General features: G+C 40.2%; 1 protein-coding gene across 22 annotated transcripts in view; it reads left to right on the top strand.

Annotated features, from left to right (window-relative positions):
- Nucleotides 1-27,381, top strand: part of MAGI1 (membrane associated guanylate kinase, WW and PDZ domain containing 1) — a 329,950-nt gene that overhangs the window by 138,935 nt on the left and 163,634 nt on the right. For all 22 annotated transcript variants that reach the window (XM_050313225.1, XM_050313211.1, XM_050313226.1 and 19 more), the window contains exon 2: nucleotides 25,686-25,802. In XM_050313225.1, the coding sequence (XP_050169182.1) occupies nucleotides 25,686-25,802 (117 nt within the window). The remainder of the gene's footprint in view (nucleotides 1-25,685; nucleotides 25,803-27,381) is intronic.

A 27,381-nucleotide genomic window follows, 5' to 3' on the forward strand; every position in this document is an offset into this window, starting at 1 on the left:
CCCTGTTATTAAAGATTATTTTATCCTATAAGATTGTTGTCATGGTATGATGCTCGAACAATTTACAAATGTAGCTTCAGAACATAAACGCCTTTGCTGCTGTAAGCTCTCCGAATCAGAAGCATTGAAGTTTTCAGCAGCTATTTATCAGAGCACTTGCAGTGATACAAGCTTTTGTTTATTTAGCTTGAGTTTCTAGGACATTCCAAGAGATAAATACTGGAAATTGCTGTCATTGAACAAACTCTGAATTTATTTAAAAAAAGAGAACTTATTAACTTTCAGTGTTGTGAAATGTCTCAAGAACTTCGGGGGGGGGGGAGAGGGAGCCCCCCTCCAACCCCCAACAATGTTTGCTTTGCAATTAATATTTTATTAGAGGTTGCCTGTGAAGGTTTTGGGCACTGAGGCCAGCTGGCACAGAATGACCCACATCCATACCATTAAAAGTCTCTTAACCTACAAAACATTCCCATAGGACTCAAAACGGTGCCAGCTCTCAAACTGTGCCTGGGATTGCATGTGAAAATTATTGTTGGCACAGGCCAAAATTGTGCTGGGCACCCTTCTAACAGCTTAATAGTATAGACAGTCATGTCCTAGGGCACAGGATATCCCTGGGCACTGCTGTGCTGTAAGTCTGGGCACAGCTGGAGTCACAGGTACAGCTGCTAAATTAACTTTTTGGTGCTTTTCAGGCAGTGTATAAGTAGGGTTGCTTTGTTGCAGAGGGTGTCCCGGAATGACATAGCAGCTTTTGCTGAAAGGAAGATTTCATGTCACACTTTGAAGAATATTAGTGTTATTTTTTTTTTTCTGTGTAACTTTAAAACTCTACCAGCAGCAAAGTCGGATTGAGTATCCTCTAACATTAAGTTCTAGTTCTTCACAACTGCAAAAATCATTAAATTGACAGGGAAGTTTCTGTAAGTCTTGAGTTTATTTAGTAAACAGAAATTACCCATAGATCACTAGGCAACAACAATGGTTTTTGTCAGTTAAACTACAACTAAATGTTGTGTGATGTCTGGTCTTATTTTCTCCTCCATGCACTTCACCTTTTCCCCTCAACCAGGGCTTAGACTCCAGCCTTGATTCTTTTCATGTGAGAGCATCTGGGTAGGAAAATTTTTTAAGGCAAAAGACCTCAGTGTAGTTGTTGGAGATGTTCCTGCACTTGCTATGTAAATGACCTAACATTTCATGAATGCAAAGTAAATCAGTTCTCTCATGTTGCTTGGGTTTAATCATTTTTGATTCTTGGTTAGCATATCTCATAGCCAAAGCCTGAATGTTTTATTCTGCATTTGTCAATGATGCAACAGTCACCTCGTTATGTAGGATGAAGAATTATGTGTGTGGAATTTGGGCTGAGCTATAAGCTTCTAGGAAAGCAAGAAGCTATTAAGACATCCTGAGACCGTACATAATACAATGTCCTATATTGGGCTCTCTGACAGAGCCGTGTTAATTTATCTCTGTTCTAGCAGATGACAGCTCTGCTCTTCCCATCCCAGGCTTCTCCAAAGCAGCAGAATATTATTTATTTTTCAAGTATATCAAGTAATAGTTTTTTTCAAAGTCTTCCTAACCAGGGTCTCACAGACTTTGCTGTTACGGTTTAGTCTAATTTGAATTGACAATCGGTACCAAATATCAAAAAAAAGTGTGTGTCTCATAGCAAAACCCAAGGGTGTAGATAAGTGGAAACAATTTCAAATGAGTCATATCACAGTTAGTCCAATGACTTAGATGTGACTCTAATCTTGGTTTCCCAGGAACTTGGTTTCTTTGCCTTTTTTTCAGGTCGCAGAAGAGTAAATCTTTCAGAAGTAGATCTTCTGGATAATGCATCTATCACATTAAAGCCTTTGCATTTTCTAGGTTATACCATGATTTTCTTCTTTTATAAATCTTCATCATGTGATGGGTATGCAATGAAAAGTCACCATTGAACAAAATATTGCCAATAAATTCAGAATGGAAGATTATTCTGTTTATTCACAGCCTGTGATTCTTTTGTGAAATGAATATCTAAACAAGACTAATTATTAAGTGCAGACTGAAGATCCCTGATGACTTGTTTAAGGTGAAATCTTTTCTAGGGAAGGGAAAAGTAACTTCCCATTACTGACCAAGAATACCGATGTGCTCCTCATCATCTTTATTTCATCCAATCTGCAGTTCAAAAAGTTGTATTCAGCAGGTAGAATCTGCAGAATTTAGCACATTTGAGTTCCTTATTCCAAGTGGCTTTAGCAGTATTTAAGTCAGCTTTGCAATGAGTTTATGTGTATTAAAATGAAAATTAAAAGATTTCTAGATAATGACTCTAATGAAAAAGTATTGCCAAGAAGTTATCAAAGAGATCAAATGTACTTAGCAGTGCCATGAAAAGAATATTAAATTAAATAGCTGTGCATGTGCAGTGGCAGCCCAGATTCAAACTATGGTGGTTTTGCTTGTGTAAATGGATGCCACTGCAGTAAAACTTTTACACTCTGACTTTAACCTGCTTACCTAGAAAATATAAAGTGTTTTTTACCTCTTGGCTTTTGGAAAAGGTAAAAAAGGTTTTGGAAGAAACAGTGGTTCTTCTCTTGCAACTGGTAGTGAATTGGACTGACAACCAAATCATTCCCAGCCGTGCCTCAGTAGGACAAAGCCCCTTGCCTACAATAAAGTGAAACAAATGTGGGAAACTGAGCATTTGCCCTCCAGAAGTTGACAGTTTGCATTACAGAAAAAAATTGGTGCTCGTTTTGTTGAAGGTTGTTACAAGTAAAAAAGTCCTTGAGGCAGTTGAACTGGGAATCAATATCTTCAAAGACTTTGGATCTATCTTGGCCTGTTGATACTTTGAGAACTGGCCGAATTTGTTTTAGTAAAGGAGAGGGGATGTATGGCTTTTCTTTAAAAATGCCATACATTTCTTCTCACTTGTGTTCAGATAACACGAGATTGTACAAGCACTTGGGTTAATAACAGTGTAGCAATGCCAGTGTATTAAATATAACTTCTTGATAACTGTTACAAGGTTCTGGGTGACCAAAGCAGGCAGTTGAACCACCTAGAACTTCTCATCTGTGTAGTAAGAAAGATAAATGGGCAGAAATACTGATTTTGCAATAGAAATTAATGTCTCTGGCTGTATTTTCTGGATGGTGCCATATCCCCTCTTACCACTGAGGCAGATGGAAAGTAATGCCTGCCTAGTCATGTAAAGGGGGAAAATGACACTTTTGATGCCTTTTTGTGGAGTATTTTACTGTGCTCTATTTACATGAATTTCCTAGTTTTTTACTTTGCCACTGGTTGCTTTTATTTAGTTATCCATCCAGCCAAGGAAAACCTGGGGTTGTGTGAAAAAAAGAAGGCGTAACCTGTACCTGAATTGATTCCCTGCCCTTACCAGACACAGTGTGCCTTGTGCCCCTCTGAACACTTTCCTAGTTAGCTGCAGGCTAAACCTGGTAACAGTGTGCTAGGGTTGGATTCCCATCCCGAGGAGACAGCTCTGTTTGGCCTTGAGACCCCCAGGTTTGCTTATCTTTCAGTTATAGAATATGCTGAATTGGAAGGGACCCATCAAGATCATCAAGTCCAGATCCTGGCCATGCACAGGACACTTTAATAATCCCACCATGTGCCCAAGAGCGTTGTCCAAATTCTTCTTGAACCTGGGTTTGATGCTGCATCCACTGCCCTGAGGAGCCTGTTCCAGTGCCCAGCCACCTTCTGGGTGAAAAACCTTTTCCTGATCTGCAACATAAATGTTCCCTGACTCAGCTTCATGCCATTTCCATGGGCCCTGTCACTGATCACGAGAATGATCAGTTCTTGCTCCTTCAATTCCCCTTGTAAGGATGTTGAAGACCACAGTGAGATCTTCCCTCAGTCTCCTCTTTTCCAGGCTGAGCAGACCAAGTGACCTCAGCCGCTCCTCATACAGCTCCTACAGACCCTTCACCATCCTCATGGCCCTCCTTTGGATGCTCTCTAATAGCTTAATGTCTTTTTTTATAGTGTGGTGCCCAAAACTGCCCCCAGAGCTCAAGGTGAGGCTGCACTGGTGAAGAGCAGAGCTGAATAATCCCCTCCCTTGACCAGCTGGTGATGCTTTGCCTGATGCCCCCCAGGACACAGTGAACACATGTGAAATCCCAAATTGAGAGTTACTTTCAAGTTCATACCACAGCACCAATTCCCTGCTGCTCTATGCTGAGTGGTTTCATAGCTGCCCTTTGTATTCAATTTCTTCCAAATGAGCTTCATTTGTTGACAGATTTTGAGATTTTCATGGTTGCCCTGTGCATTTCAATGCACGGTTCTAGTCTTTGGTCTTGAAATAATTTTTAGCATTATGAATCATTATAGTGCTGTGTGATAAAAACCACACTGAGAGGATGGGATCTAAATGGAATAACATGTTCACAAAACGCTTTAGAACTGATCTGTATCCTCAGCAGGCACTGAGTGCTCTCTCTGACCACTGCTGGCCCTGCTGCTCACTGCAACGGCTCTTCCAAGGCCAAGAGAGTAAAAGCACTTGGGTTGAGCAATCGAGTGGCCTCCAGTGGTCTGTTTTCTCCTCCTCTTCTGTCTGCATGCATTCCACATGTCCTGAATCAAAATACGTAGAATGATGAGCGCTTCCCTGCCCTGCATGTAAGAATACATTGCATTAATGTCCACAGTGTATGTTACAGACGTGATTTCCTAACAGGTTATAGCCTCAGTATAATTCAGATGCACATGTATATATGTTTAAAAGATTGGATCTTAACGTAGCGATGTTCTGAGTTTTTTTTGGTCATTGAAGTAACAGATGTGACTTGAATCCTGCAATTGGGAAAAAAGTTTCAAATTCATGTTAGTAATTTTCTGTGTCTTTTTATTAAAGGCATTGTTACTGCAGCTAATAAGGAACTCAAGATGTTCTCAGATCTCAGATAAGTTGTAGTGAAGAAGATACAAGCTTTTCAGCCATTTTAACCATCTTCTCTAACATTCTGCCTTTATGCCTCAGCCAGTTTGGATGGTCTGCTGTTTTGTGTTGCTACAGCAGACTTCTTTGCTTTCTCATTGTTGTTTTATTAGATGGTTCTACTTTGAATTGCTTTTAATTTTGGAGATGCTATTCGGCACAAAAGCTGTAATCCCAGAATCGTGCTCTCCTCATAGCAAAACTGATGGGAAATAATTTTGTTCTGCACTTTACATATGGTAATAACAGTAACTCTTGGCATTTGCTCTTTGTGGTTATTTTAGGTTCTGTACAGCAAAGCAAACAGGCTGTGGGGTCTGGTACTGGCCTCTAATGGAACCATTAAACTGCTTGTGCACAGTCACAGGAGGATGAACTGCAGTGTTTATTTGTGTTTCCCAAGATCCTTCTTGTTTCTGAAATGTCTGATTTTTTTTTTTTTTCAGAAGTTAGAACAGATGCAAATCTGTGGCCAAAATAAGTTTCTATCCTTAAGAAGAAAAGGATGTAACTGTGTGCATGTAGCATGCACAGATCTGTGTATTTGTATTGTGGATATTGCTGCTGGTATCATATCAGGCTCAGGGTGCTTGGTACTGCAGGAATGATGTTGGAAAGATAACTGGTAGCTCATTGAACTTCTCATATGAGCAGGCAGGAGGGTTGGGTAAAGAAGAGAAAGGCAAAATAAAGTAAAAAATTCGGATAACTTATATGTGGGGTATTTGAAAAATATCTGGTCTCTTTTAGTCTACCCTCCCAAATTTAAAAAAAAAAAAAAAAAAAAAAGTGAGAGAGAAAGAAATGAAGAAGGAAAAACTAGTTAGGAAAAAAGTGCCCTTTCTATTTAAAGATTGTCTGTCCTCACCATCATGTAGTTGCACCTCTCTCACACCTTCTGTCATATACTTCTGTGGTCGCTGTGGACTTAAACAGCAAGAATTCTTTTTTTTTCTGAGTTGTGGACCATTATATCCTGTATTGGCAAGGGGAACACGACATTTGCACCCTACCAGTAAAAGGAGACTCTGTGGTCCCAGAAGGGTCCATAAGAATGGAAATCACTCACTTGGCAGCCTGGAGCTTTCCAGAAAGCAGCAGGCTGAAGGGTACACTTTAAACCCTGATGAGCCTCAGTGTAGTTAAGAAGTTTATCCATTAGTTTTTCTTGCTGCTCTGCTCTGTCTAAACTGAATAAAAAGAACCTTGTCTTCCTAAACCCCCATCCATTCAGTTTTATGTTTCTGAAATATTTTCTCAATGAAATTATGGAAGTGATGACAAGCCATGCTGTTTTCATCTTTTCTCTTTTCAGTTCCCCCACAACACTGTGACACATACCATATTTGAAGTCAAACTGCAAAAAAAATGTTCCCTGTGATATTTAATTGCAAATCCATTGTGAAATCAGGAATTTGCTTAATATCAAGCCTGTTGCTTTGGTTAGGTGGAGGACTTGGAAGAGGAAGGCGTTGGGTACAATTTCCATTTTCAGGGCACATAATCCTCAGAATGGCATTTAACAGGAGCCGGAGGGTTGGCGGTGAGTTTATTTGCATGGAACTATTTCAGTCATTTCTAATGATTTACCAGGAGGGAAAAACCAAGGTGGAGTTGGCAAGCTTTATGCAGTTTTAAGCTGTAAAATGCAAAAGAGGAGAAAATCCATTGTGAGGAATTACAAGGAAAAAGTTGTAGAAGACACCATCCAGAGACGTATGATTTCCTGGTGCTGACAACCACAGCAGGCTGCTGTCTTTATTGCAGGCAGCTTACACTGGTGCTTTGACTCTCCTCTAGCTTATGCAGATGTAACTCCTTTGACATTAATAAGTTCCTGGAATAGCTGATAGAAGAACTGAACTGAAACCTGTCAGGCATCTCTTTCTGGCTTCCCCTTGAACACCTGCAGTCCTCTCTCATGTTTTATTCTCTTTCCCGAGAGAATTAAACATGATCCCAAATAAATGAGTTAATAGTTTTGTGTATTGTTTGCATGTGGGCCTTTAACACTTCCAGGTTAGTTCTTCTTATCAGCCAAGTCAAGTCAACCTTCTCCTGATATTTGCAGTTCTTGATGTTGTATGAGCTTGTAATGCTTGCAGTGTGGAACAGATTTTTCTTTAAGCAATCTGGCTGAAGCAAAAGGTGAATTCTTATTGAAACAGATTGTTGAAGGGATGCAGAAGTGTTCAATGTATTGAATGTATGCTGTTGGGCATCAGGAGAATCCCTAATCCATTTGTTTTGTGTTCATAAGAAGATCAAAACAATTTGTTGTGTTGCTTAGGAAAACTGAAATATTTCAGAGAAGAATTTATATGTGTGTATATATAGAGAGAGAGCAAAAGAAGTCAGAATGGGTTGAGAGAAGTGTATAGTTTGTTTAGCCTGCATTAATTTGCCCGTGTAATAAAGCTAGTGAGAGAAATGACCTGTGCTTTGTGGGTTGCAGTGGTGCTCTGCTTCATGTACTTCTATAAAAAGTACTCAAGCACAGAAGTATTCATGTCTGCTGGACATTAAAGCTGCTCAAATCCTTTCAAAATTAAACCTGGTGGTCAAAATATCAATGTCTTAACCAGATCGATGACTTTCAAAATGAAATACAAGCACTTCCTTTTGCTTTGGCATAGATATATTTATGTTTAGTGTCTCATAACTGTAGGAACCATAAAAATGACTGCATTTTTTGGGGGGATGCAATGTGAGTTTCCTTAGAAACAAATTTAAATATGATATTTCATAGGTAAGCAGTGACTTAAATATGATATTTCATAGGTAAGAAATGGCAGCATTGTTTGATATGCAATGCTCATTTTTGTACAGGAGACTTATTTCTAATCTGTATCTTCCACTGAGATATGCATATAAGCAGCCCTTTTGTGTGCCTTATTTCTCAGTTAGATTCTACAAAATCTCTTTGCTACTTTGCCTGGAAAGATAAAGGCAGTCTCCAGCAGGAAATCTTAATTCAAATTACAAGATGCATATTTCTTGCTTCCTTTTCAGTAACGTCTGATTTGGTTTTCTTAGTGTTAATGAGTTCCTTAGATCTACCTTTTGATGGAAAATGGCATTGTAAAGAGAGAAATGTTGTTATAAGAACACTGCAGTAATTGTAGCCCTGGTGTCCTGAACTTGATTCTCCCCTTCACATTTTGACCCTGTGTCAATAGGTTACTGTTGTATTTGCGTTTTGACAAATTTCTACTCTATTTTCATTTCGTGCAAATGAATTGTCGTAGCCATGAATGCTTTACATAAATAGCTTATCATTTCATTAAACTCTGCTTTATAGCTATCACACTGGAGTGTCTGTGTTCTTCAGCCCTTCTGTTCAGTAGACACTAATCTGCTAGACTGTATGATTTGATCATTTATCAGATAGGTTTTGCTCTCGGTTTGCCTCAGTCAGCTTAACTGCATTCTCAGTTGTGTATTGTGTTTGGCTGTTAATTCCACTTTTTTTTTTCCTGTCTCTTTCGTCTTGTCTTTATTTTTAAATTTATTTTTGCGTGGATGTTTTTGAGTGGCCTTATTCTTTGATTGTAGCAAGTAGCGTTGTATGTATGCAGGTATTGGTTGCTGTTTGGAGTGCTCAGATAGGAATGTCCTCTGTCATCCAATAAACACAAGATATTTGTGTTTCTGCAGATGCTGTTGGGTGTTGGAAATATAGCAGGAGGACTTCTGTGTACGAACTCTTGCACAGGTGGTGGTGACTTGGAGGTTTCTTAAGCTCATGTGAGATGGGCAGAAGGACAATGTGGAGTTTCCCAAAAGAGCTGCTGGCTGTGGAAGGAAAGGCTCAGGGCTCTGCTCCCCAGGAGTGCAGTGCTGGTGCCATGGGGGAAGGCGGGTTCTGGACAGATCATTGCCAACTCCAAGCACCCTCCATCCTCCCACAACCATAAACTGGTGCTGTGAGGAGCCCCAGATCCCATCCACTCATCTCCTGCTGGGTTTGAGGGGACTGGGCTGGTGGGGGTGATTAGCACCTAATTCACACTCTTCTGTCGTTAATTGGAGCAGTTTCCTCAAACTTTAAATACCTTTAAAACCCACTCCTTACTTTTCATCTCTAATTCTGTGTGGTGAATATACTGGAGAGGATTCCATTGGTCAGAGGAGGCTGTGGCTCCTTGGCTGTAGGGGATGTGCTAACACAGAGCGTTCCTGCCCCAGGTGGGATTATCCTAACGGTGACACAGTGTGTGCACAGGGCTGTCTTCCCTTTGTCTCGTCCTTCAGTGAATCTGGGCTGCAACAGAAACACTGGGATGATGAATGTTTTCATATTCTGAACACCGCTTAGGTGGGCATGAAGTTAATCCACTTGATTGAATTTGCAGCTGCTAAAGCAGAATTATGCATCTGGGGATTTTGCAAAGTAGTTAAAACAAACTAAAAGAGCCCCAAAGAGAAAAAAAACTATGCTGCAGTTGTTTAGATGTAAAACGGCCTTAAAATAATCATGGCATAAAACAGCATGGATTTTTTTTTTGTATCATCATTACTGTGTTTGTATTTGACCCTGGAGTCCACAAGGGCAGAGTCAAACCTCAAATATTTGCTTCACTTTCCTAATGGGAGCAAGATGCCACAGAGACACACATGCTTTAGTGCATTTTTGTTTTGCATTACAAGTAAATTAAAAAGGAGTTATACTGATAAGCTGCACAAACTATTTGTTTCTATGTTTTCAGGTAACTTAAATTTCTCTTCCTGAAATACAGATTTTATATTTTTTTTGTCAGTATAGCTTGACTATGATATCAGCACAAATTTGGAAACCAATCTTCTTCTAATTGATATTTCTCTTTCTTGATTTTTGTTTATTCTTTTAAATTTCTAACAGTGTGTATGAAGCCTCCCCAAAAAGTCCAGCTCAGTTTCTCTTCTTGTTGAAAAAAAGGGAGAATAAACCTTTTTGTTCTTCTTTTTTTTTTCTTTTTTTCAGACCTGGAAAGGTCAGCGCTGATACAGCAGGATGAAACTGCAAAAGATTTAAAACATGTAGCATTGCATCCAAGTGCTATCTCCTTCACTCCCTATTGATACTTTTGGAATCACTCTTAACCCATCAGGCCATGCATTATGATTGCTTTAATTTAAAATCAGCACACTAAGCTCTCTTTGATTTCTACCTTGGAAGGAGTCATTGTGCACTGATCACCATTCAACACTTTCTCTTTTTTCCCATCTCCTCCTGGGATATATGCACCTTTTTCCTCCATACCCTGAATTCTCTGGCTATTAGGATGCAAATGAGGTAAATGAGAGAAAAGGCTCCTGCTGCCTCTACTTTCACACTGACATGAGAACATGTTGTAGGTGACAAAGGTGTCGTAAAAAGAACTTGAAAAACAGTGGCATAGCCTGGCACACCATTCTAAGTAGGAAACATTTTAAAACTTTTGAGCAAATGATGTAAAAGGAAATTAGAGGAAAAGGTTGTGTGTTTGAAGACTGGGAATGCAGGAGTCTGCAAAAGGTTGATATCTGTTTTCTTCATGCTGCTTGGAGAAAGAATAACAGCTAAATGGGATATAATTCACTAGTCTGCTGCAGCATCTTAAGCACATGGGCAAAAGAAAACTCCAAGTCCTTTCTCTTTAAATTGCAGAGAGAACACATTAATATTCATTTTGCTCTGTGCTATCGTCTCATGTTTCAACCCTCCAGATGATAATTAAGACAATAGAAGATAAGATTTTGTACTGTATGAAATTGCATTCAAGCCTTAACAAATAAGAGATTATTTTGTCCAGTAAACAAAACATAATCATCCTGGCACCCATACGAAGGAGACCCTAAAATAGAAACACTACTTTTTATAGGTCATGTAAAATGTCTCCATCTCTTTCATTATCTATACTGTTTGGATGAAAAAGAACTGATTAATTTAAAAGAACCTTGGCTTATTTGCTAACAAGGTTATTTTCTCATTGATTGCTGAGAAGTCTAGTTCCTTTGCAAAGGGTTGCACATTATGAGTAAATCAATTGTCAGCCTGTGTAGATGCATCTGCCATTTATTTCCTGGCAGTATGGGCTTGTGTGTATATGGTGTTTATGCAGCAGCTGTGGATGTACCTTGTTTGAGTGGAATTTCTGGGTCTGAGCACAGGTGGAAAGGGAGGACCAGGGGAGCACTGTACCACAGAAGGGCCACGCTCCTAAGCTCCTTTTAAAAGCATGTCAAACAGGCTGTGTCTGAAAGGAAATAAAAAACCAAATAAATTTAAAATTAGACCAATTAATTAACATTTAGGCATACGATTTTAGAACTCCTGGGATAGAAGTATGAGAAAACACATGTCAAAGGCGGTGGATTTACCATGCCAGCCTGGCTGGACTCACTAAGAAACAGCAACAGAGTTTATTTCTAGGAACCTGAGGGTCTCACCATGTGGCTTGCTAGCTGGGGAGTGTGAGTGCATAAAGCTGGGGACAACAGTGCAGAGCTCCTGTCTGGAGGAGGCTTGGGATTTTGAGTCCTCTCTGTGAACTGTTCATCTGTGGCCCCAGGATGCCTGTTGTGCATTATGCTCTATTCTATTTAAAAACCCACCTGTCTTCCCAAGTTCCTCCTTTGTTCATCTGCCCTGGTTCAGACTCTAAAAGTGGGACAGTGGGACTGTGTTCAGGCAGGAACAGTGCATTATTCTGGATTGCTCCTTTGATAAATAGCTATTCCTTTTGCATGCCATAAGGTCTGACATCTTTTCTTGCCAAGCTGGGAGGTTCTGACCCAGAGTCCTTTTAAGTCAGCAGAAAAGCTCCTGATGACCTAATGAGTGGAGGTAGAGCTTTAGGAAGTCCCAAAGTAACATAAAAGCAGAAACCACAGTGCCATTCACTCAGCAGAAATGTGAGGCCCATACTGTGCTTCCTTGCATCTCTTGCTAGATCATTTTAGACCTCTACAACTTGTTTTTCTCCTCCAGTTGTAGACGGAGCACAAGAGGCTTCAGTGTGCCTGTGTTGCTTAAAAAGTCTTTCAGCTTTGCAGAAATGCCAGGGCTTTGACCATGCACTCCCAAAAGTGAGAGAAGCATAAAATGAATTTGAGGATAAGCTGATTAGAGCTTTCCATTTCAGAGACCTCCATCCAAATGCATTTGATTAAATGGGGCTGAAAAATGTTTGTTAGCAAACCAACCGAGAAAGTACAAGGAGAGCTCTCAAAAATTAAAGAATAAAAACTTGAGGAAGAATTAGTATTTAGACAATTAACGCTGATTTTTATTGCTTTCTATTGCTTCTCTTGTCGTCTTTAGCTGGATCATTGGAAGGCTTATGAAAATAATTTAAAAAATAAAGTGGCTGTTGGTTCTAATGGCAATGACACTAAAGCTGATGCTTGAGCATGAAGATTCCCTGGCAGAATTGCAAATTGCTTAGAACCACGTGAGTCTGGAGAACCAACGCTTATTGGCAAAAATGGGCATAAAGCATGGTCAGGTCTACTTGTGTCCTGTAAAATGGGAAAAATCCCATGATGCCAAAGCCATCAGGAAAGCCTGATTAAACATTTCATCTCTCTGCTTTTCCTGTTAATCTTTCACAAAAACCCTCATTGCAGGTATGCAAGAAAGCCACCAAGTCTGTTGCTGGAAAGAGCAATGTTATGAGAATGGAGCCAGTGTTTCCTTCCACTTTGATTTCTGGGAAATTGTTATTTAGACCAATACTGGTCTTGTATTTTCCAGTGAATTGTTTTTAGGGTGAGATGCCTGCAGCAAAGTAGAGGTGCTCGCATAAAGGAGGGTTCACATGCCAAAAAGGCCTGTATTTCCTTTTCTACCAAACCAGAATCTGTGAAACTTCGTTCTGGAGGTACCAATTTTTTGTGCTTTCAAAACTGAACTGGTGCTTTGGTTCTCTTTTTGTTGGCAGTGTGAAGATCAAGCCTGGGTATCGGTAGCCTTTCATAAGACCCCTCCTTCAGATTGGTGTGCTAACTCTTGTTCCTGCTCTATACATTGTCTAAAGATTGTAAGAAGGTGAGAGACAGGAGGAAGGGCTTGACTGACTGAGCTTGGAAACATTTGAACCAGTGTGCAGGAGTAGCCTGGCAAGCTAAGGCATGATTGGAAAAGGCACCATCAGAGCTATGTCTGATTTCTGCAGAAATGTCAAGTTCTTGAGAAATATCTTCATTTTGACAAATGACATTTTGTGATCAAAAGCATTTCATGGAAAATGTCTAACCCGCCACATGCCTGAGTTAAGCGTTTCTCTCTTTATTCCAATACTCTGTTTTTCACCAAAACAGACCATGTCTTTTTGATTCTGCTGCAGAACTGCTCTGCTTTAAATCTAAAGGAGCAACTTGTATACTGGTTTTTTGTAATTAAAATTTTTATGCCCAAAAATGTGTTTTCCATTAAAAATTCCTGCACTAATAAGTCTAAATCTTGTAGCTATTGTCTCTGGAAATGTATGTTTTGCTATATGCCACATATAAACATTTATTTCCTGTTCAGGAAAATGTGGGTTTTACCATCTGTAATATTCATATTTGTTTCTTGGGGGGGAAAGTTAGGGCGACAGAAACACGATACAGGCACTCCTAAACTCATTAAGAAAACAAGACTTTGTGACCAAGGCAAAAAATATATTTGTTACAGAGCCTAGTAAGTTTTTTCATGTACTTTTTTTTTTTTTTATTGCCAAACTTGCTTTATATGAGGTATTAAATTTATGTTGGAGACCAAAGCTATTCAAGTTACTTGTTTGGTTTTTTTTGTTTGTTTTGAATGTGAATTTGTTGATATTTTAGATGTTGTCATTGACTAGCCTTTAGTGTGGAGGTTATGGAAGAGAAGGGTTACTCTATGTGGAAGAGACAGTCCTGAGAATCAGAACTCTTTTTTTTTTTTTTTAAAGTTGCTCTCATTCATTCTTAGTTTTTGAGTTTTGACAGTAAGGTACAGTAGTACTTTATTAAAACCCATAACAAACTGGACTGCCGTAGTTCTTGCTTGCTTCAGCCAACTCATTTATTCTGTCAGCGCTGTAAAATCCTATTTTAGAATTTCAGTCCCATTTCCTGCACAAAGGGAGGCCCACAATGCTGTGTATTGAACTGCTTTTACAACAGAATAGTCATGTTAACGCTTTCCTTTTACCACTGAGGTTTTCTCAACTTGTGTAGGTTCTTGGTCAGCTGAGCAATTGAAAAGATTCAGCTCATGACATTATTTTGCTCTGAACTCTTTTAAATTCCCCATTCTTCCAGATACTTTACCTGACTATTCAACACTATCTTCCTAAATTACATTTCCAAGTAATAGCTCAGGACGTTATAGAACTAGTTTGAATCAATTTCTCTTTAAACTTGAACATGTATTTTCAAGAAAAACATTCAATCTCGATGTAACGTTTTTCAGGGATGGAGAATATCCTCCAACCCTGAGAAGACACTTCTAATGGTAAAATAAAAATAAAAGTATTTGCAGTTAGAATAATTAAACAGAACTAGTCCAGTTGCTTAGATCTTGCTTTCCCTTTGTCTACAAGACAAAATCAAAAAAAGCTGCAGTCACTTTCCCTATAAACCAGGTTGTGTTTTAATCCAGTGTGACCTTCTTATTCCATTTTTGTGGCTTCTTGTGCCTCTTGTAAAGTGTGCTTCAACAGCTCCCAACTGTTATACATGTTTTTCCATTTAAATGTTTTTTTCGCAACAGATTGAGCTCATAATTATTTTCAGCTTTGAGAGCTTGACTTTCTGAATCACAAAGCATTGTTGCCTGTGTGCTTCTTTTCTGTACTGTATGCTTGTAGTTTGGTGTCTATTCTATATGTACACAAATGTGTAATTACATTTAAAGTAGGAAAAAAGAAAAAAGCATGTCCATCTGAGGTTAAGCTTAGTTGTGCTCTTTGAAAATAGTGTAGTAGGAGCAGGACCTTTACTTGCTACGGCGAGACCACAGCAAGTCTTGTTTCTGATTTTATTTGTTTCTTCGAAAATCTTGTTTCTGGGAAATTGCTGGAGCAAGTTGGAAAATTAACCTCTAGCCCCCTGTAAATGGGTGTATTGCAGAGGAAAATTTTTCTTTGGTGAGACGCTGGTGCACCTGAGCATGTATCATCCAGCCACGCTGGAGAATGGGCCAAAGCAGTTGGCACCTGCTTTGGACAGATCTTCAGACGGGCACATTATGATTTTTAGCTGATTTCTTCCAAGAAGGCTAACACTGTGTATGTGATAGAGGCACTTGTGAGGGGGGGAAAAAATAATTAAAAAAGCAGCATCAAAATTCTAGTGCTCTGACAATGTCTGCATTTAATGTGTGTTTATGGCCTGACAATCACAGTTTCTCAGCATAAGATTTTATGTATTCAGTACCTCTGGAAATGAGGCTGTTAATATTGACATGTGCCCCAGAGCCCAAGAGGTCAGAGCGAAAAACTGTAATGCTGTGATTAGTATTCAGAGGTGACCTGGCTGGGCAATGGGAGCTTGTCCCTCCAGCAATCAAGGAGAAACAAGAATGGCTTGACTGCTGAAGGAGTTTGAGGTTTAAAAAGGAGCAGCAAAACCTACTATCCATGTTTAAATTATGGAGAGAAGCAAGCAAAAACTCAAAGAATACGAATAGCTACTTAAAATTTCCCAATTCTGGCACACATGTCACTTTTTTCCCATTTTTCTGGAAGAACCAAATGCTGTATTTAGGGAATGGGTTTCAGACTTTGCAAATATTTTCCTAGTGCCATTCTAGAAAATGAGTTTGTTGGCATATTGTTATGTGGGGCTTGTTCTGCTAAAGCATTGTAATGCCGTCTGTTTCTCAAGCTGATTTGGCTTTTGCAGCTCAAATATTATATCCTACTTTTAGAACATATGGTAACTCCTTTCAGGAGACGTACAGAGATATGCATCTCATTTCCAGAAACGGGTCGTTCCCTTGGAGTGAAAGACTGCAAGTGCCTTTCATCTTGATTTTCCTTTCCTTACTGTTGCAGCTTGACTTTCCTCCTCACCCCGTGCCCTACTTCTGCTGCCTCCCATAAGCCCTCCCCGCATCCCAGAAAAGGCAGGGCTTGCTGGCAGCTTAAGACTCAGAGTAAAGGAAAAGAAACAACGCTCCCTTATCCAGGTTGCTTCACACAGCACGGTTGTGCAGAGTAGGTGTCAGTGACAAACGCTGTTGTGTGGCTCCCAGGCAGGCTGTGCTTTGCTGATGAGGTATGACCGGAAGGTTGGGTTGCTCACATAGCCTGGGTTGTGTTCATTGATGGAAAGGCTCGGCGCAGACGGGGCGGGAGCCGCTCAGCCTCAATCCTTCAGAGCTGCTCCTGGAAAGAGGCTGCATCCCATGGCACTCTCTTACAATGACTTCATTCTGCATTCACTTCAGTTGTGTAGGAGGGTTTTTTATTTATTTATTTTATTTCTTTCTGTTTTCTTTTTTTTTTTTTTTAAAAAGCCTACGTGGCAACATCAACGATTCTTGCCACTACTGACCGCTCCATACTCCCCATTGCTCTTCCTTGCTGGAACACTCAGTGCAAAATGCCCCAACACAGCAGTGTCTTTGTGTGCAAGACAGAAAGCCTTCCTCAGAGAAATGTCTCTGCTTCTCTAAGTTCACCTCTGGGTCTGGCTTTCTGTAAAGTTTTGCAGAGCTGAGGCTTTGCTCAGGGCGCTTGGTTTAAGGTCACTACCAAGAGGAAGCATTTATGGACATAGCTTTAATGTTACAGCTTGATTGTCAGTCAGTTAACTCTGGGTCAACACTGATCTGGCCACAGAACTGTCTAAAATATTTAGCATGATGCTAATCCAAATTTCATTGAAAACAGGTTTAGAGATTGTTGCATTACTTTGTTCTTTGCACACCTACCTCCATGAGCTTTCCTGTGAAAACAATGATCAGTATTAATGTTAATATTAATGGCTGTTAATCAGTATTATAGTTTTATCTTGGAGATTTTTCATTTTATTAGGAAAATATTCTGCATTTGTCGTTCCAGCAGATCCCTTCTCTCACCTTGGCTCACCTTACTCTCTACTGTCATTCCCAGAGACCACCTGACAGTCTGGACTCTCTCCTTGTTGTGTGTCTATGGATTACTCAAAGTGAACAAGAAAAAAGCTCAGGCAAGAGTGAGGACCTTGCAGCATTTTTTGAAAATGGCATGGGGGGAGAAAAGAGTTCTCCTATGAGTCTGTAGCAGTGTAGGAGTGGTTAATCTCCAGCTCTTAATAGTTGGTTGGGTTCATAATTAACTGTGCCTGTGAAGCACCCTGGCTGGCTCTACATGTGCCAGCACCCCTATGGATGCACGATGGGGTGCCATTGTGGCTGTGTTGCCTCCCTCTGTCCCAGGTCAGGGTTATCCTTGGCTGCAAAGATGTTGGAGGGAAAGTTTCTTCTCCAAGAGCTTCAGTAATTCAGGGCAGAAACTCTGAGGACACCAGAATCTTGAAGAGGCCAAAGGGGAAGAAAGGCTGGGCTTACTGCTGTATTTGCTGGTATTGATGGCCTGAATTCTGCTAGGGGCAACAGAAGTTTGTTTCTCACGAGTGTTCAAAATTTTCAGGCCTGGTGTATAAATAACAATTTTTTTTTTTTTCTTTTCAACCTCCAAGCCTGAGCTCTGTGGGTTTTTCTGGCACTTCTCAGCTGAAAGGCTATTTGTTTAAATTTGCAGTGGAAATGTGAATCCCTATTAATGCACAGAAAATAAGGTGGAGCACCCTGTGAATGCAGTAGATTAGGTGAGGTGCTCGTAGAATAGTTTCACCAGGGATTTATGATCTGGTAAGTGCATTTCTGTAGCAGCAAATGCTGAATTACCACTTCAGTGCTGGTTCATTCACCCATGCAGGTTGAGAGTGATACCAAAGGTACTGTGCCAAGAAAGCTCCTGCCTACTCCTGATTCTGAACACGACTTGAAAGTTCTGAGTGAATACATCTCCTTCAGATTCACAGCTTACACCTAAAATAATATTTTAAGAAGTTCTGTTAGTAATAAAGTAACAAGTGTTATTCATTCTCCAGACAGGAATTACTAGCTGCACTGAAGTGCTCGCTGCTGATTCAGCAGCCAGGCTGCTGCTGAAGCCTTAACCATGCTCCATCAAAGTGGAAGTTTTATTGCTGTGTAGGTAGTTCATCCTGTAACTTTGTGCAATTCTTTATGGTAGAACCCTCCAGCTTATCATAATTTCCTTCCACTAGAAGGCTTTTGCAATGGATGAGGTTTTGTTGTTCTGGGAAGGTTTTAAAGCATAAAAATTGGGAAGTGTTTTATGTTTTGCTTCAAGAGGTAGGTAAAGGATGAGCAGTCATTTTACCTTGGTTGTGGAATGGGTTTGTTAGAATAATGGCAGCATCCAGGCTCTGATCTGAGCAGTTCTTCTGTGTGCAGTCTGGCTCTAGGAGGCTGGTACTAATTAAAGGAATGCATTGGCTTTGACTGGGTGTGTAGCATTTCCAACAAAGATCCAGTTTGTACCCTCAGACCAACAGTTTTTGTCACCAGAGACTGTCCACAGTGGAATGGAAGCAATCACTGACAATAACAGATGAGGTTATTTGAAGCTTTTATGGGGAACATCCAAACATCTGGACTTTATAGTAGTGGTATTGGTACCCAGCAATAAAAGTTCACTGGTGTTTTTTGTTTGTTTGTTTAGAAGAAAAAAAGAGGAGAAAATGGAATTGGGATCAAATTAGGTGTTTGCTGAGCCATGTTAATTGTTAAGCTGAAACTCCCATGGCAGTGTTTAAATATCAGTTTAGAACACTGAGCCATAAAAAGGTTTTTAAGTTTACTTGTGTTAGGAAAATGTCGTAGCAATTAATTTACCAACATGTTACAGGTTTACAAGGTGCCTTCATTTCATGGGTGGCTGGAAGACAGAACATGCTTAGATTATATTGAATTTAGGAAGCCACATGAATGCTTAAGGCTTTTAAACTGGATGTTTGTGCTTTGTGATCTTATTTGAACTCTGGCCAACCACGATGAATGGTTTCTTGTGTCTTTGACCTCACAAGGGACATGAAATAACAAATGTGTAGGTACTGGACTTTATTTACTTATTTACTTAGTAGTTAAAACAAGAAAGCAAACAAAACCATGATGTATTTCACCTCTTCTCCCCGGCACCCCCTTGACAAATGGCTGTTGGAACAGCACTAAACTGTGACCTTAAAGCCACAGGCGTAATGAAACTGTGATCTGGCAGATGTGACAGACTCATCTTACATAAATCACTCTCTTTTGTCACTGCTGGCATATGGCCAATGAATCTTCTAATTATTGAATGGCTTTTATAGCCCCATTATTTATAATCACTTTTGGACAGCAGCTGGAAGACAAGGATGGGACAGAATGAAACGATGTAGCACGAACTGTTATCATTTCTATAACAACTGCTGGGATTAGGAATATTTTCTCATGATGGGGTTACCAGTGCAGTCTTGTTACATGATAAAAATCTACTCAGCCTTCATTTTGTCTTCTAAGATGGGCTGCTGCCTCCAGGACCTTGCCATGAAAATTATCCTAATAATTGATCCAGAAATAGAATATGAATCTCTCCAGGCATTAACAAAATATATGTGTGAGTCTCAGGGCCACCTTTACACAAGGACTTGATGAAAATCCATTGCAAGTATTAGTGAGAGACAGTGGTGGTGCCCTGGCACTACTGCTGTGCTAAGTGCTGTGTGGAAAAGTTTTAAGAACTGTCTTCTGCTTCCCAGGAGCCCTGTCTACACTCTATTTTTCAGTAAGGATTTAACAACACATTGAGAAGTTGTCTTGAGTTACATAATTAATATTTTAATATTTCTTTTAAAATGTGAGGGTATTTAAGGGAGTTGATAGATTTATAACCAGATTACTGAATGTATTTTATACTTAAGGGGAGCTATTTTGGCTCTAATTGTAGATGAGTTTGTGTTGAGTGCCTTCAGCTGGGAGCAGCAGCCCTGGAAAGAGGAGCATGAGAGAAGTCACCCAACCAGGAAGGCCAGTGAACTGAGATTTCAAGTCCACTTGCTGCTTTAAAAAATGTGAGCTGCAGGTTCTCAGTTTATGCTTCTAAACAAGCAAGGTTTGGGGGTTTTTGTTTGGTTTTTGGAGGGTTTTCTCCCCCTTATCTGCATTTCTGCGTTTTGTAGCACAGAAGTAAAACCCTGCCAGCCATGATAACTTACTGGTGTTTGTTAAATACCTTCAGATAGAGATCTTCAGATGAAAGACAGTATGTTACAATCAGGGGTTTATACTGCAAATCCAACATGTGTCTTTAAAAAATTGAATCCTTCCCTCTCAATGTAGACATCAGGGCGGCGAGAGAGAGCCTTAATCCAGATGACTCTATTGCACTTTTATCCCTTTAGTGAGGCCTTTAACCTTTCATTGCTTCCTGGCCCTGTTGTTTTGAAATGGTCTTTGTCTGCCAACACAGAGAATCCCTCTGCTGAAGATGCCTTTAAACAGAGATCCCCACAAGAGAAGGGGGATTCTGCTGCAATTCAGGAATGGAAAATGGATTTTTCCAGTTCAGATGCTATCAGCCCCTGTGAATGTAGCAATTGATAGCCTTCCCAAAGAAGGGTAAAGCAAAAAAATATATACTGGTGTAATCTGCTTACAGGAGTGTAATATAGGTCAGGGACCAGTGTGTCCCAGGCTTGACCCTGACCCATCTTCGCACGAGCATCTATAGGCTCTGTCAGAGTATGGCTCTTTATCAGGATTATCTATGGCCATCTCTAAACAGAAATGGGATAAAACAACTGCAGTAATTAATATAAACTATAAAATGATACTTTCCAAAGGCACAAAACATGAGTTAAAAATATATCTTCAGAATACACATATTGCACAGTTCTGGCACAGTCAATCCACCAGCTGGCAGGAAGGTGCTGGCAGCCTTGCGATGTTCACACTCAGCTTTTTCTTGGAAAAAAAAAATGTCAGGTTTTGCTTGGTCACTTATGCATTCTGCTTTCCTCATTTGGAAGCCTAGATATCAATAAGGCAAGAGGCTTTTGGCCCCCAGGTCTGTGCTGCTGCTCGGTGGTGGCATTGATCTCGAAGAGAGGATGTTCTCACAGAGCAAAGGCTGGTGCTAGATGATCCAACATGCAGCTTTCTTCCTGCAGAAAGTGGGAACTGGAGCAGTAAGTGCCAGTGCACAGCTTCTTGAGTGACTTTATATCAGGTAACTGTTGGAGGACAAATGTGTGGCAGAACTGCAGGTTTGAAAAGAATGTGCTTAGAGAAAGTCAATATATTTCATTAATCACAAAACCATCTAAGGTACGTTTTGAGCTACACAAAACTGACAAGCAGGGTTTATTGTTTCTCAGAAAACCATATGTCAGTAAATATTTTTTTTTCTATGACAGATGTTTCCCCCTTGAGTTTCTTTTTACTACTAAAATATTGTTGTTGCGATGTAGTGGTGGGGGAGGATGATTGTCATTCTCTAAAATACAGTATAATAATTAAGAATAGCTGAGAAAACCAACCATTTAGTGAGGTGCTCTTTGTTTCATTCAAAGGTAGGGAAGGATTCAGATAATAAGATGGAAACACCTCAGATTTGCAGTAGTGCTATGGGGAGAGAAGCAGTGGAAAGCTGGTTCTCTGACTGTGTCTTTACATGAAAAAAGGGCATTGGTTTTGTTCAGTGGGGAAAAAAGGGGAAAGAAACTGTTGCAACAGCAACAAAAACCTTTGCACATGTTTTACTTACGAAAGTTTGTAAATTTTGATGAGTTTTGCTTTTTTTTTTTTTTTTTTTTTAATGTCTCATTTTCTAGAGCTACATGTATCAGCCTAATTTTGATTGCAGAAATAACAAAGTGATTTCCAGCATGTCCTGACCAGCAGGGAGAGCTGAGCAATGGGTCTTCAGACCTGTATCCTCTGCTTTGGAAAACTGCTGGTTTTGGGTTGTACCTCTTGTTCCTCTATTATTATCACTGTTGGACCTCTTCACATGCTTTTAGCAGAGAAGAAAAGAATGGATCTCAAAAGAGTAAATGTAAAACCCAGTCTCCATGAGAACAGAGGAGTATTTTGAAGGGCAGTGTGTACTTCTGGTTAACACAGCTCATCTCTAAGGAAACTGGTACCAGGTGTTTTCTTGAGCACAACTTATACGTGGATTTAGATTTTACAAATTGCATAAAGGCAGGTGGTTCTGGGTATCTGCCCATCCACCCAGCCTGGTGGTGGCTGGGGTATGGACAGAAGCCATCAGAGGGTGAGGCTTGCTCTCGGGGTGAGTTTGCACAAGCCAGCAGGGCCCCTGAGGATCAGAATGAATTTTGCTGCTATGATTTGCACAGAGGAGGCTGCTGAAATGTCACTGGCATATCTCTCAGGTTCTCAGGGATTATGGGTGCACACATTTCAGGCTCTGTTCATAAACTTCCATCTACCACTAGAACCTACTAAGTAATGCCAATACCAAGCAAATGCCCTCTCAGCTTCGAGGAGATTTTCGGGAAAGATCAGAGTGGAGTGAAACATTTGAAATGGTAAAGAATCCAATATGTTCCAGGGTGGATCCCTTTGGCAGCTTTCTACATAGAGTTAGTTTCTGTGCCAGCTCACTTTCTTCTGCCATGCATGCTGAGTGGGGTGAACCTGCTTGTGCCCACAGCTGTGGTTTCAGCCACTGCAGAACAGAGATTGTCAGGGCTGCAAGAAACCTTTATTCCTGTCAAGACTTTTCTGGAATTTAGCAACAGGAATGTAGCTTAGCAAGCTTTTTGGGGGTTGGGTTTTTTCTTTCCTCTTTTTTTTTTTTTTTTTTTTTTTTTTTTTTCTTCCCGCTTAAAATAAATGTAATAGAAATAAGCATCACTGTGAGCTCCCTGATGGGACACTCAGGTGAGTGTAAGTATTTCTAGAGCCCCTGTTTTTGCAGCTGCCTTCTAAACTAGTGCTTCAGTGACTCAGCTGGGAAATCCCAGCTACTGCATAAACCAAATAACCAAACTTTCCAGTGGGGCCATAATAGACTGAGATGCTAGATGGAATGGGCGCAGAGGGAAGCTAAAAGGAGATATCATCAGTAAATTGCATATTTTCTGTGATCAAACAAGCCCTAGCTCAGCAGAGCTCTTTCACCTCAAGATATTATTGTGACATAAATCATTGAATCGGGGATCACACAGTATTTTGGGAGAAAGTTTGTTACAGGATAGGTGCAGTTCAGTGCATTAATTTCTCCATTGGAATAAACACTTGCCTTTTGTCCAGACTGTTTGTCATATTTGTCCTTTTTTTTGCTATGAAAAACCACCTTGTCTTACTCTTCCTTGTGCAAATTAAAATATGGACTGCTTAGTTAAAAGATAAAGAACTGCTTTATTATTTCAGCAGATGCTCTTTTTGTTGTGCCCAGTCTCCCTCTGGAGTAAAACCACGTGGTGTGAAACATCTGGGGTTTGGAAAGTCAGCTCTGATATTGAAAAACTGTAGGCCACAGGTCTATGAAACCCTCTAGGTGCCTTCTATGTAGGAAACTAGTTTTATAGTGTAATAACTGGAGACCTTTTGTTAGAAAATGGGTTGATAATCTGCTCTTGGAGTCAGGGATATTGCTGGGGTCACTCAGGAAAGTGTGTTGAGCCAATTAGATCTCCTTTAATTTCAGTTTTGTTGTTTGAGCCATTTCTGTAATGAGCATCTTGGTCTTTAAAAATTTGCCTTCTATTAATAGCTGCCTGAGCCTTCCTTTCTTCAATAAGAGATTTAATTAAAAGGAAAAGCTGTCAGGAGAACCTAAATACAAATCACGTAGTTATTTTTAAAATTTGACTTAGTACTGCAGACTACAGAGGGGTTTTTTTTGTGTCTAGTTTTGTTTTTAAACCAACATTTATGGTAGAATGTTGCAGGGCTGCAGTGGGCAGGTAGGCTGATCCTGTCCATGGGCATGTAGCAGTTTACACTCATGTCACCATTTGCCTGGTGCTGCTGCCAGCTCCCAGACCCACCATCCAACTGCACTCCATTGCAGTATTATCATTCTTGATTTGCTCTGCAGTGATTCCTGGAGGCTCCAGCCAGGAATCTGCAACTGTGGTGCTGTGTTCAGTGTCCATAAGTATTGAGATGATCTCTGATTTACATATTCAATAATCCAAAAAAATCATAATGCAAATGATAAAAACCCATAGAAACAGCTGCAGTGGTTCAGCCCGAGGTCCATGTAGTCCAGCATTTTGGCTCCAGCAGAGGCCATAATTAAGATGCCTGGCAAAGGAAAGGAAAAGAGCAAGATATTTGATATTCCCCCACTTCTTTCCCAGGTTCCCCAGCCACTAGCAATTATTTTCAGCTCAAGGGATTTCCTACCCTCTTCTTTTCAAGGCCAGGTTGGACGGGGCATTGAGCAACCTGGTCTAGTGAAATCTGTCCCTGCCCATGGCAGGGGGTGAGAACAAGATGATCTTCAAGGTCCCTTCCAACCCATTCTAAATCCATTCCAAACCATTCTAAGATTCTGCAACTCCCCCATGGGTCTGTCTTTTCCATTTCCCCTTGAGTCTCCTCAATAACCTTGTTGCACTGAAAGTGCTCTCCAGTGAGATCTGCACATCCTGTGTGAACTACTGCCCCTGATGCCTGATTTTGAACCAGGCCCCCATTATCTTTGCTTGCTGTCTCCCAGTCCTTGTGCTGGGAGAGGCATGGAGTGCCCAGTCCCCAGCTGACCTTGGGGCGTGTTGGAAGTCGATGGCCACAACAGGCTGGAGCATCCCAGGACCTCGCTTGGTCCTTGTGTTGCAACTGCTCCTGGCTTTGATCATCCTGGTTGCATTTCTCAGAAGATTTTCCAATGTTTTTTTTTCTTTTCCTTTTAGAACAGAAGAGTTTCTCTCCCTGTTTTTGCTCTTCAGTCAAATTAATGTCAATGTTATTCCCTATTCCCATCTTGGAAATATTTCAGGGGGAAAGACTTCATTAAGTTTCTTCAGCTTGTATGTGCTGCTACAAGAAAGGATTTGGTGTTCAGCAACTGGCAATGATCATTAACAGCTACATTTTTTTTTTTTTTGGTTGTTTTGTTTTTAACTCATTTATCTTATTCTGGCACACTTCTGAAAGTGTTCAAAACTGAATGGGGGAATAAATACATTAAAGTGAAAAGCATTGGATACTCTTTTGTTGTTTTTAAGGACTTTGGGTGCTCTTAACTCCTTCTGTCAATTCATTTCTAACTCCTGCTGTGGGCTATAGTAGATACCAATACAAAGGATAGCACTTGTTTGATTTTGTGCCATGTTCAGCTTTATTAGTACCTCCAATGGGAGCAGCTTTTGCCTTCTGTCTGTCTGCCCATCTCCCCCTCCAGTGAGTTGCAAAAGCAGTACTCTACCTTTTTTATTTTTCTTTTTTCCCCATCATCTGTCTTTTTCCATTTGCTCAGACAAATAAGTAATAAAAGGGAATGATGATCTGTTTAACACCACAGGAAGAAAGATGCATTATGAGACAAGAGAGACCTCTTGTTTACAGCGAGTTATTTTTGGTAATTAGCCATTTGTAGAGGAAGATGAGCCTCCGCTCGTAAAGTCAGCATGCCATAATTTAGGGGACTCTGAATGGAAATCTAACATTTGCCTCAATTGGAAATGTTAATTGTGTGCATTTAGAAATAAATAAGTGGCTGTTTTTTCTTTGCAGGAAGCAGACTGAACAAAGATCTGCGACATTATCTCAACCAGAGGTTTCAGAAAGGATCGCCGGATCACGACTTGCAGCAGACTATTAGAGACAACCTTTATCGCCATGCTGTGCCTTGTAAGTAACAAAACCTCGGCCTGGTGGACTACACAGAGTTGAAGTCCATCTTTATTTTTGAGGAGCCTTTCTGTGGTGATGTGCATGGCTCTGGGGGAGACTGTTTTCAGCTTGGGCAGACTTCCATGTGTGGCAGCAGAGAGGGTTCAGGTAGAGTTGAAAAGGAAAATGCCTCATCCCTGAACTCTGCTTTTTTGATTGCCTTTTTGGAAGAGCTGATGGTTTGATGCAAGCCCTTGATGCCTGCTTTGGAGAAAAACCCTAAAAAAAGCTGCCATAAAGTGAGTGCTTGCCATAGAAGTAGTCTATATTAATATCATGATGGCGAATGTTCCTTAGTGGTTTGAAACCTATGAATAAAAAAAACCACTCCTATTTTTGTTTCCTTAGCAGAACTTTATTTCTGATGCTTATTTAACTAGTAGAATTGAACAGTGTTTTATGGCTGGGTGCCATTCTAGCAGACAACTGCCACAGTTGGAAGGTTGTCCTCGATTCACATAGGAGATAAGCAGCAAAAGTTAATAAAGCTGAGAAAAAAATGCTCACTTTCACTCAAAAAGCCCAAGCAGGAGAAAACCTGAGAAGTCTGGAGTGTGGTAATCTTTAGAAGGTCAGAATCGTTACTCAAAATGAGACTGTCCTTGGCATTTGGGGAAGACATACAAAGTGTGGAGAGTGATCCTACTTTGTTTCCCCTCTGTTTGACATTCTCCAGCTGCCAGGGGACACTATTGTAAAGGTTTTTCTGCTAAACTTGGGTGAGCTGTGGGAATAATGGCATGCCTTTCAGATCGGGATGGGATAAGAACTAGTAAACTTCTTAGTTACAGGATACTGAGATGAGCAGCAAAATATTTTGAAGTTTACTCTCTGTGTGAATCGGAGATTGTTTATCCTGGTAGACTTGCATAAATATTGAATAATTATGTTGCAACTCAAAAATGAGTATTTGCCAACAAATATCACATAATGGTGCACAGAGTAATTGCCATTTTCAGTCTGAGTGCTGCATACAGAAGAGCTGTGTAAGACCACAGTTAAAATTGGGTGGTAACACTGATAAATGTTGATTCTTCAAATGGCAGATGCTGTTATAACACCATTGAGTTTATTCTCATTCTATCAGTGGAAAGCGTGAAACAAATAAGGTTTAAAGTGCTGTGCATGGACATAAAGAATAAATATGAATTATAATTTCCTATTGAACACTTCCATTTTCCATTTTGTCAACGTGAAATATGATTGTTTTTCAATCACCTAACTTGCCAGGCTGCAGATTTTTAAAGCACAGTGCAAAAAGTGCCTTCTAGGAGAGCACATGCAGTGTTAGGCTTGAGAGATGCAATGTTTTGATACCAATGTCCTTCTGCCTGTGTGTTATATTTCATTTCCTAAAGCAGCAAATAAAGTAAATGAGTGTAAGTTCTGGGGGAGCATTTTATACGTTGCCAAGGTTACATTTTAAAATGCTTTCCATTGATTCTTTTATTTGATTTATTGAACTTGATGGTGAGTTAAACTGTGTGGACTTGCTAAAGACTTTTGATTTAAAATTAAGAGCAGTGAAAGTGATTCC

Source organism: Myiozetetes cayanensis, unplaced genomic scaffold (genome assembly GCF_022539395.1).
Source record: "Myiozetetes cayanensis isolate MyiCay16 unplaced genomic scaffold, myiCay2020 scf18, whole genome shotgun sequence".
Classification (NCBI taxonomy): domain Eukaryota; kingdom Metazoa; phylum Chordata; class Aves; order Passeriformes; family Tyrannidae; genus Myiozetetes; species Myiozetetes cayanensis.